The 11,012-nt window shown below is 41.0% G+C and overlaps 2 protein-coding genes and 1 non-coding gene across 3 annotated transcripts; 1 reads left to right on the top strand and 2 right to left on the bottom strand.

Annotated features, from left to right (window-relative positions):
• The first annotated feature begins 11 nt into the window (after positions 1–11).
• On the top strand, positions 12–684 carry LOC111803115 (18.1 kDa class I heat shock protein-like). The gene has a single exon (XM_023687392.2). It carries the CDS (start codon positions 131–133, stop codon positions 560–562), a length of 432 nt encoding a protein of 143 aa, XP_023543160.1. The 5' UTR covers positions 12–130; the 3' UTR covers positions 563–684.
• Positions 682–6,840, bottom strand: LOC111803114 (mogroside I-E synthase-like). Its single transcript, XM_087127477.1, has 3 exons — positions 6,268–6,840; positions 5,894–6,165; positions 682–1,314 (listed from the first exon to the last, which is right to left on the bottom strand). Exons 1-3 carry the CDS (start codon positions 6,764–6,766, stop codon positions 682–684), a joined length of 1,404 nt encoding a protein of 467 aa, XP_086983603.1. The 5' UTR covers positions 6,767–6,840.
• On the bottom strand, positions 5,061–5,196 carry LOC111802784 (small nucleolar RNA Z247). The gene has a single exon (XR_002816318.1). It is a non-coding gene; the product is annotated as a small nucleolar RNA Z247 (small nucleolar RNA).
• Positions 6,841–11,012: the final 4,172 nt, after the last annotated feature.

Here is an 11,012-nt window from a genome sequence, read left to right as displayed (position 1 = left end):
TCCAACAAGAACATCCCCGACACTCCTTATTACCAATCTCACCCCTTATAAAACCCTCAATCCCCCATCACACGCCACACCAACAGAAATTTCATCTAATAAGCCACTCGTCATTCAAATCCAACCCAAAATGTCTTTGATTCCAAGTGTATTCGGCACCAGGAGCCTCTTCGACCCCTTCTTGTCAGACATATGGGCACCCACCACCGCCAGCGAAGCCTCCTCATTCGCCAACACGCAGGTCGATTGGAAAGAGACCCCAGAGGCCCACATTTTCAAGGCCGATCTGCCGGGGCTGAAGAAGGAGGAAGTCAAAGTGGAGGTGGAGGACGGCGGCGTGCTTCAAATCAGCGGCGAGAGAGGCGTTGAAAAGGAGGAGAAGAACGAGAAGTGGCATCGCGTTGAAAGAGGCAAAGGGAAGTTCCTGAGGAGATTCAGACTGCCGCAGAATGCTAAAGTGGAGGAGGTCAAGGCGGCGATGGAGAATGGGGTTCTGACTGTCACCGTTCCGAAGGTGCCGGAGAAGAAGCCGGCGGTAAAATCGGTTGAAATCTCCGGGTGAAGAGATAGAATGGAGCTGATCACCGGTGGGTGGCGGTGTTTGGTTGATATGTAATGAATGGACTTGAATAAATATGTAAAAGTTTGAAAATTTCATAAATCTGGAGCTGAGTTTATTACTTAGATGTGTGTTTCATTTATGTTTGTGATGTCCTGAATTAAAGTTTGAAAATTTCGATAAGACGTCCCGTTTTTACTTGCCCTGTTCTTGGCTCGTTCGGCTAACTCTGCAACCGTCTTCTCCATTTTCTGATCCATTATAGACCGAACCATGGTCTCGATGGTGGAGCTGTCGAATCCATCCTCCAATTGAAGCCCAATTTCCCAGACCTTAGAGACCCATGTAGAGTTACTGGTTTGATCTCCGATTTGGGGCCAAGAGATCATAGGAACACCAGCAGCTAAGCTCTCCAAGGTGGAGTTCCACCCAGAATGCGTCAAGAACCCACCAACGGCGTCGTGGGCCAAGACCTCCTCTTGTGGAGCCCAACTCACAATCACCCATCTCCCTTCTGCCTTCCTCTCCATGATTTCTCTCACCACTTCTTCCCCTGCCTCAATTACATCTGATCTCAACACCAACAGAAATGGCTTTCCACTGTTCACCAATCCATTCCAAAACTCCATCAACTGCCGGCTTGTTAACTTCACCACGCTCCCGAAGCTGACGAACACGACGGATTTTCGTGGCTGGGAGTCGAGCCACGCCATGCAACTGTGATCTTCTTTCCAAAGGTTATACTGGGGTTGGGGCTATCAAGTTTATGCAAAACTATACCTCACACTATTGAGGACATATTCTATTTATATTGGCAAAAGATTAACTAATAGATCCGATTTCATAGGAAACTAACGAAGTAAGCCTATTCTTATGGCATGACTAACTTCAAGCTATTCTAATGGATTGACCAATTCTAACAGTCCCCTTCAATCCCAACAAGTCTTGTACATGTTGAGATTGTTACAATGTGTAGTAAAAGGAGTTTTAGACAGTGGTTTTGTCAGGATATCAGCTACTTGATCACTTGATGAAATGAACCGAACTTCCATTGCTTTACGTGCTACTTGTTCTCGAACAAAATGAAAATCAACTTCAATATGTTTCGTTCTAGCATGAAATACTGGATTTGAAGTTAAATATGTAGCTCCGAGGTTGTCACACCAGAGGCGAGGAGCCTTTGATTGATACACGCCCAGTTCCTTCAGTAATGACTTGATCCAAATCATTTCTGCAGTAAGATTCGCAATGGCCTTGTATTCTGCTTCGGTGCTTGATCTTGACACTGTAGCCTGTTTTCTGGAACTCCATGAGATTAGATTTGCTCCAAGAAATACAGCAAAGCCGCTAGTTGAACGTCGATCATCGGGACAACCAGCCCAATCAGCATCAGAAAACCCCGACAACATCATGGTTGATTTCTGAATTTTCACTCCTAATGCTAGTGTGCCTTTAACATAACGAAGAATTCTCTTCACAGCACCCCAATGAGCATCAGTAGGTGTATGAAGATATTGACACACTTTATTGACAGCAAATGCCAAATCAGGCCTAGTCATTGTCAAATATTGTAGTGCTCCCACTGTACTTCTGTATTTGAATTGTTCTTCAGCTGATAAGGGTATTCCTTGTTCTCTGAATAATTTTTCAGCAGAACCCATTGGTGTAGACATAGGTTTGCATTTTTCCATGTTTACTCTTTTCAACAAATCTAAGGCATATCGTCTCTGTGACAGTATGATACCATCTCGTGTTTTCTTGACTTCAATACCCAGAAAATACTCAAGATCACCCAAATCTTTTACTGCAAAATCTATTTTCAATTTCTGAATCAACCTTTCGGTTGCTTGATCAGAGGAGCTCACAATAATTATATCATCAACATAGATGAGCATATAGATAGTTATCTCTCTGTTTTTGAGAATAAAAAGAGATGAATCAGCTACTGAAGCCTTGAAGCCTAACTCAATAAGTTTTCCAGTCAACCTTGAATGCCAAGCTTTTGGGGCTTGTTTCAGGCCATAAAGGGCTTTCTTGAGCTTGCATATGTAATTCTTTGGTTTGGCTGAGTCTTGAAATCCTGGTGGTTGTCGCATGTACACTTCCTCTTTCAGAATTCCATGCAAAAATGCATTTTGGATATCAACTTGTCTCATATTCCAGCCCTTGGTTACTGCTAGCGAAAGAATGACCCTGATTGTTGACGGTTTGATCACAGGGCTAAAAGTATCAGTGTAATCAACACCAAATCTTTGCTTGAATCCTTTGGCAACTAATCTTGCTTTTAATCTTTCAACTGACCCATCTGCTTTTCTTTTCACTTTATACACCCATTTACTATCAATGAGATTTATTCCAGGTTTGGGTGGAACTAGATCCCAAGTGGCATTTCGTTTTAGCGCTGAGAGCTCATCATTCATTGCTCCTCTCCATCTTGGATGTTGCATGGCTTCCTGCAGGTTTCGAGGTTCAGTAGCAGTCTCTATGATCGGAGTTGTGATAGTTACAGCGCTTGCGAATTTTCTTGAGGTTTCTGAATATCTGATAGTTCCATCAGTGAATTGTTTAGCTTGTACAATGTTATTTCTCAACCTTGTTCGCATTGGATGTTGACTAGCTGCTTCAGTTGGTTGATCAGACACATGTTCATGAGTTTGGTTTTGAGCATTGATCGAACTGCTCTCAGCTTCATATTCTGCAATTTCCTCTGAACTTCTTGTATTATCTGCAGAAGATAAGCTGACACCAGACAAGTTGTCACTAGCAATATTATCAGTTTGACCATCATTCATATGGGAATTACTAACAACTGGTTCAATATCTGTAAGAGCATTTTCAGTGTAAAAACTAGCAAGTTTGGCTAAGGCTGGAAGTAGAACAGGATGATGTGGATTTGTGGTTTTGTTTGGTGGCTTAGATTCTTCAAAAGGAAAAACATTTTCATCGAAAACCACGTCTCTAGAGATGTAAATACGTCCTGTACTTCTATTTAAGCATTTATATCCCTTATGAGAAGAACTATAACCCAAGAATATACATCTAGTAGTTCTGAAACTCAGTTTCTTGTTGTTGTAAGGCCTTAAATTAGGCCAGCAAGCACAGCCAAACACCCTAAGCATGGAGTAGTCTGGACTTTTACCAAACAATTTATGAAGTGGTGTGTCTTGTTGTATGGTTCGGCTGGGCATTCTATTTATAAGAAAGCAAGCTGTGTTGAAAGCTTCATCCCAGTAGGATAGAGGCATGTTGGCTTGAGCGAGTAAAGCAAGGCCAGTTTCTACAATGTGTCTGTGTTTTCTTTCGACTAACCCATTCTGCTGGTGTGTGTGAGGACAGGAGATATGATGTTCAATGCCTGTGGATTTGAAATAATTGTGTAACCGATGGTATTCACCCCCCCAATCTGATTGGACGGAGCGAATTTTGGTATTTAGCATAGTTTCAACATGTTTTTGAAATTGAAGGAACACAGACTCAACATCAGATTTGCATCTCAGAAAGTAAATCCAAACATAACGACTAAAATCATCAACAAAGGAAACATAATATTTGGAATTATTTACTGACGCAATGGATGGACCCCATACATCAGTGTGAATTAATTGAAGGGGTGCTGTAGATACATGCTGAGAAGAACCAAATGGCAATTGATGTGCTTTCCCTAATTGACAAGCATTACAAATTGAGGAAGAGGGAATATTAGTATCTATAGCTAAATTATTATCTTGTAGAATTCTAATGGTAATTGGAGATGCAGGGTGCCCTAGCCTTCTGTGCCATTGTTCTTTCGAAAGTTTGGCTGTCAGCAAGGCTTGACTGAAATTATGCGGTAGAACGTATAGGCCATTCTTACATCTACCGTGGAGCAGGAGTTTCTTCGTGACTCGGTCCTTAACCAAAAAATAGTTTGGGTGAAATTCTACAACAGCATTATTATCAGATGCTAGTCTTTGTACTGAAATTAGGTGCTTATTGATTTTAGGAACATATAGGATATGTTTCAGAACAAGAGATGAACCAGAAATTAATGAATTCCCAATATGAGAGATAGACAAACCTGCGCCATTTGCAACCTGAATTTGGTCGGTGCCAGTGTAGCGTTCTCTGGTGGTAAGCCTCTCTAGGTCATTGGTGATATGATCTGTGGCTCCAGTGTCAACATACCAGTTTGTGTCACTAGTGTATCCACTTGTTGCCAAAGCTGCTTGTTTGAGATTATTTTCGGCTTGATATGCCTGATCAAATCTGTGCCAGCATTGCAAAGCATCGTGATTGGGCTTACCACAAATCTGACAGACAATGCCTGAGCTGCTTTGTGTCTTTGATGGTTGACGTCCAGGATTGTTCACAGTACGCCTTGATTGTCCATGACCACTATTTAACTGACGACTACGACCGCGACTACCTCGACCTCCATTGGCACCTCCACGAATGGATATCCTATTGACATTGTTAGCAGATGAAAGTTGCTCAAATGTACCCTTACGCAAGTGCCGCATCTCATAGCTCAGCATGTGAGCATACACGTCGCTGACAGTGTATACATCTGTTCTGGTTGTAATGCTTGTGACTAGAGGATCATAATCTGGACCAAGTCCTTGCAGCATGTAGGCGATGAGTTCTTCATCCTCTATTCGCTTGCCAATGGCAGCAAGTGTATCACCAAGATGTTTTACTTTACGAAAGTAGTCAGCAATTGTCATGTCCTTTTTCTGGATAGTAGAGAGTTCCATACGGATCTGCATTGCTCTTGCTCGAGATGTGGAAGCAAATTGTCGCTCCAGCGTAATCCAGGCTTCTCGTGCAGTGGTGATTCCAACCATCGTGCTGAGAACCTCCTCAGTGACTGATGAGTTGATGAGGCTGAGTACCAGCTGGTCCTGGGGGTACCAGACTGTGAACTCAGGGTTGATGATAATTTTGCGATTCCCTGTTTCTTCACTTGGTTCAACGGCGATCGTCTGGCTTGGTGCAGGCATGGATCCATCCACAAAACCAACAAGGTTTTGGCTACGCAAGTAGGGAAGGATTTGGGTAGACCACAGTAGATAATTTTCTTGTGTAAGCTTAACACTAATCACCTGACTGATCGACGGAGAAGACATTGTGTTGATTGGGATTGACATGTCTAACAGCAGAGGCTATGGATCTCGTGGATCTTATTTCTGCTCTGATACCATATCAAGTTTATGCAAAACTATACCTCACACTATTGAGGACATATTCTATTTATATTGGCAAAAGATTAACTAATAGATCCGATTTCATAGGAAACTAACGAAGTAAGCCTATTCTTATGGCATGACTAACTTCAAGCTATTCTAATGGATTGACCAATTCTAACAGGGGCTGGATGTTCTTCAACAGAGAGTTAATGGGTCCAAGGCTGTAAATTTTTTTGTATATCTTGGAAAGACTCGTCAGAAATGGAGCTTCGAGTTCGTCGAATGTGTTGAGAATTAAACCAGAGGATCGAGACGTGGCTAAGATCTGGTTCACGAAGTTCATTGGTTTCCAATGCGCTACATCTTCGTCTGACAAAAATCCCGGCAAATCTTTGCATCTTATAAGCCCTTCCGCCCCAGGAACGCCATGGAGCTCTTGCTCTGCATCGCCGGATGGAAACAGAGTAAACGAAATGGGTCTCAACTCCAATTTCCATTTTATTATCCAATTAAAAAAATTAAACCCAATGTTATGCGAGTTACCTGGGTATCGAAGCTGGCCATCTTCAAGGAGCTTGGGAATCCAGAAGAACAGGAACAAGAAACGGGCACTGAAAGTAGAGAAAGTAAAAACAGGGATACCCAATTCTTCAGCTATATCAATCGGAAAACGAAACATGCAATCTGTAATAACACAAGTGATCGGCGGGCGGCCAGAAGAAGTTCCATTATTGTAGGAGACCAGAAGGTCTCGAAACAGGGAGCTGGTGACTTGACGAATGGATTCATAGAGCTTCCCATCGAAAACATTGCGGGGTTCATCCGGCGGGAGGCCGTCAGAAACAGAGTCGAAGTGAAGCGTGGGAAGTTGGGCGGCGAGGCGGTCGAGGTCGTGGATGCGACGGTGGTGGTGGTCGGTGTTGAGGAAGGTGACACGGAGACCGGCGTTGCAGAGGAGCTGGGCGAGAGAGAAGAAGGGTTTGATGTGGCCTTTGGCCGGAAAGGGAAAAAGGAGGACATGATGGGTATGAGAAAGCTCCATGGAAATGGATGATGAACTGCGATATGAATCAATACAATTAGTACTTATTGGGACTTATAAAGAAAATGGCTTTTGTGGAGTTGCATTCGGCTTACCGAAGTGCGTGCAATTGGCTGTAGTTTTGAAGGATTTTCGTTAGTTCTAAGAAGGGTTTCATCAATTCTCTCATACATTGAATTTAATAATCATGTTAACATAGAATACTAGTTGTTAGCTGTTAGCGTTCATACTAATTGTTAGGATCGCTCAACAACGCACACACTATGAACACGAGAAAATAGAAAGAAGAGTATTGACTAATGGTTTTATTATGGATGACTTCAGGTATGTACAACATCATAAGAATACCGAAAATGAGAAAAAAGAAAAAAAAACATTTTGAGAGCACTGTCTAATGGTTATATATAGTTTCAATTTATATAATATAGCTTCCAAAGATTTAAACCTACCATATATAATCTAACAAATATATTTCTGTCAAATTTTTATCCAATATCTACCATATATATCTATATTAGATCACTTTCCAAATATATCTTCCACATCTTTACTAAATATCTTTCAAATATATCTCTATCTACACATTTAACTCCATATCATATATCTCTATCTACACATTTAACTCCATATCTCAATAATCTCTTACGGGGAGACTGATCCAGTCAACCCTCTCCACTTGGAGACTGATCCAGTCAACCCAGTAATCTTTCCATTGGAGATTCATCCAGATCCAGTCAAACAAGAATTTCATTATCAACATTAATGTTTCAACATTAACACAAAATGTTTGTTGGATTCTTTGCACTTCTATCTTCTCAAAACACATCATCATCTTCCACTAACCTCTGAGTGAAATGGTATCGCCTCTTGTGTTTTGTCTTTGAATGATAGATCGGGTTCCTCGCCAACTGCATGACAATCTAACTATCTACCTGAAGAATCTTCTCGTGCTGCTTCTTGCCTAATTCTTCTAGATAGTTTGTCATCCATATAATTTCCTTTCCAGCATCATCCATTGCCACGTACTCAGCTTCAGCCAATGCCACATACTCAGCCTCAGCAGATGAAACAGCAACGCATTTATGAAGTCTAGACATCCCATCATCCGTAGCTTGCTCCCACTTGGTTGTATCCTCCAACTGTAGGGCCTACATCAAAGGGCTTTCGTTCCCCTTCATCGGTCACCAACCGACAGTGTAAAGAAGGTACATACAGTCTTGTTGAAGTTAAGTACATCAAACTTCCCACAATTTGTTTGAAGTACTTATTATCAACCTCTCGCTCTTTAATATCCTTATGCAACTTCAAACTCAATTCTGATGGAGTTCCAAATGTGCACTCATCCAATTTAAATCTTTCAAGTAATTCTTGAACATATTTCTTCTGACAGATAAAGTTAATTGCGAGAGTTTGAGTAATTTCTACTCAAAGAAAATATCTCATCAAACCAAGATCTGTCATTTCAAATTCCTTCGTCATGCTCTTTTTAAAAAATTCAAACATTTCTTCATTATTGCCGATAAATATTAAATCATCAACATATAAGCAAATAATGAGAATGTTACCTCACTTTTCAGTTTTCACATACAATGTATGTTCATACGGGCATTTAGTGAATCCCATCTTTTCAAAATGAGAATCAATGTGACTGTACCATGCCCTCGGAGCTTGCTTCAAACTGTACAAAGCTTTCTTCAACTTGTATAAATAGGCCAAGATTTCTGTGCTGCAATAGAAATTATAAGCCTGATAGTATCTTGACGTGCCACTGGTGCAAATACCTCCTTATAAGCAACTCCATACTTCTTCTTGTATCCTTTTGCAACGAGTCGTGCCTTGTACTTATCCACCTCACCGTTTTCATTCAACTTGGTTTTGAAAACTCATTTTACTCCGATTGTTTTCTGCCCTCTAGGAAGATCAGTGAGCTCCCAAGTCTTGTCCTTCTCTATGGATTTGATTTCATTGTCCATAGCTTCCTTCCATTTCTTCTCCTTTACCGCTTCTTCATAGACAATTGGATCACTATCCATAAAGAATGCAAAATAAGTACTATCACTTGATTCATAGTCCATCTCATAATCAACCATCCAATTTGGTCTCTTTCTTGTTCTTGGATTTCTTTGATTATGATCATGATCTTCTTCTACTGGTTCTTCTTGTTGAGCTTGTGATGAGCTCTCTCCATGCTCATAGTGAGGCTGAATAGGGGCTTCAGTTTGTTCTTCTTCCAGATCTACAGGAATCTGCTGATTCACAGTGATCTTTTCTTCCCATGTCCAAGTCTTCTTTTCGTCAAAGTTTACATCACGACTTATCACCACCTTCTTTGTCAAAGGATCATAGAGCTTGTACGCCTTAGAAGTCTCGCTTACTCCAAGGAACACACACTTCAAACTCTTGTCCTCAAGTTTCTTCCTTTTCTCATCAGGAATGTGTGCATATGCTATGCACCCAAAGATTATAAAGTGGTCTACTGCAGGTTTTCTTCCACTCCATGCTTCTTGTGGAGTCATATCTCTAACAGAAAAAGTAGGGCTCCGGTTGAGAATGTGAACAGACCACACAACAGCTTCTGGCCAGAATTCCTTCGGGACTTCTCCTTTATTTAGTAAACTTCGAACCATGTTGAGAATGATCCTATTTTTCCTTTCGGCCACACCATTTTGTTGTGGTGTATATGCTGTTGTTAACAGCCTCCTTGTGCCCTTCTCTTCACAAAATTTAATAAACTCGTTCGAGCAGAACTCTCCACCTCTGTCAGTTCTTAAAGCCTTGACTCTTCTTCCAGTTTCCGTCTTCATAGTAGCACAAATTTTTTTGAAGCAATCAAAGGCTTCTGATTTGGCGTGCAAGAAATAAGTCCATGTTTTTCGATTAAAATCATCGATGAGGGTCATGAAATATTTCTTGTCACCATTTGATGCTGGAGAGATGGGACCACATATGTCTGAATGAATCAACTCCAAAATTGCTTGAGCTCTTCTTGATTTTCCGGATGGAAAAGAATTTCTTTCATGTTTTGCTACTACACAGCTCTCGCAAATTTCTGTTGGAGGAGTAATATCTGGCAACCCAGTTACCATACTCTTTGAAGACAAAGTCTTTAATCCTTTAAAGTGTAGATGACCATACCTAAAATGCCAAAATCAGGTGGTAACTTCTTTCTTCACCATCAAACTTTTGGCAACGATATTTAACGTCAACGGATATAGACGGTTGGTGGTCATCTTCATCTTAGCAATCGATCCTCTTTTGGAGTCATAAATCTCACACTCATCATTTTGGAATGTGATCACATACCTCTTTTCTTGTACCTGACCGATACTAAGTAAGTTGACCTTCAGATCAGGAATGTAGAATACATTAGAAATAGACTCTACAAAGCCATTTCTAGTCTTGATATCTACGGTTCCTTTCCCCATCACTTCGATAGTTGAATTGTTGCCGAGAGAAACCGTAGTATGAAAATTTTTATCCAGAGTTGAGAAGAATTCCTTATAACCTGTCATATGGTTGCTGCCAGAGTTTACGACCCATACACCTTGATCTGCAACCTTCATAGCATGGAATGACATTAACAATGTTTCTTCTTCTCTTCTCTCCACAAAATTGGATTGATCTCTTTTCTCCTTTTGGAGCCTGGTATAACATTCATTTTTGTAATGTTCAAGGCGTCCACATCTATAGCATTCCACCTTAGACTTGTCAAAGTGTCTCTTGCCTTTGTTGTCATAATCGTTTCTGACTAGATCTGCTGACCTGCCAACATCTCCATTTTCTCGACTGCCTCTCCCACGACCTCTGCCTCTTCGTTGCCCTCTACCTCTAGGGCTTGAAGTTTCACCTGGTGTGGATATCTTTAAGGTTGTCATCTCCTTTATTGCACTTGTACGATTGAGTCTTTGTTCATGTACTAACAGGGAGCTTTGGAGTTCATCTATTTGCCTCTCTTTGACATTGTTTGCTTCTTCGATAGAACATACAATGTAATCGAACTTAGTGATCGCAAAATCTTTTCTACGACCGCAACATCCGTGATTGAATCACCATGCATCCTCATCTTACTTGCAAGACTCATAACCTTGTCAATCTAATCATTCACCGTTTCTCCATTTTGCATTTGGAGAATTTCAAAGTCTCTTCTAACTGCAGTTGAGCACGCTTTACTCTCGTTGAGCCTTTATACTTCTTCCTCATAGAATCCCAAATTTCCTTGGATGTCTTCTTCTGAAGCATTGTTTCC

The sequence above is a fragment of the Cucurbita pepo genome, chromosome 10 (assembly GCF_057944985.1).
Source record: "Cucurbita pepo subsp. pepo isolate OVF chromosome 10, ASM5794498v1, whole genome shotgun sequence".
In the NCBI taxonomy this organism is placed as follows: domain Eukaryota; kingdom Viridiplantae; phylum Streptophyta; class Magnoliopsida; order Cucurbitales; family Cucurbitaceae; genus Cucurbita; species Cucurbita pepo.
This window is presented reverse-complemented; position numbering and strand designations above follow the sequence as displayed.

Bases quoted from the DNA above. Each gene is read 5' to 3' on its own strand.
- LOC111803114 (XM_087127477.1), bottom strand. From the start codon at position 6,766: ATGGAGCTTTCTCATACCCATCATGTCCTCCTTTTTCCCTTTCCGGCC. The intron at 6,166-6,267 runs GTAACTCGCATA...CCGGCGATGCAG, and splicing joins TGGCCAGCTTCGATACCCAG to AGCAAGAGCTCCATGGCGTT. The intron at 1,315-5,893 runs GTCAATCCATTA...TAAACTTGATAG, and splicing joins TCCAGCCCCTGTTAGAATTG to CCCCAACCCCAGTATAACCT.
- LOC111803115 (XM_023687392.2), top strand. From the start codon at position 131: ATGTCTTTGATTCCAAGTGTATTCGGCACCAGGAGCCTCTTCGACCCC.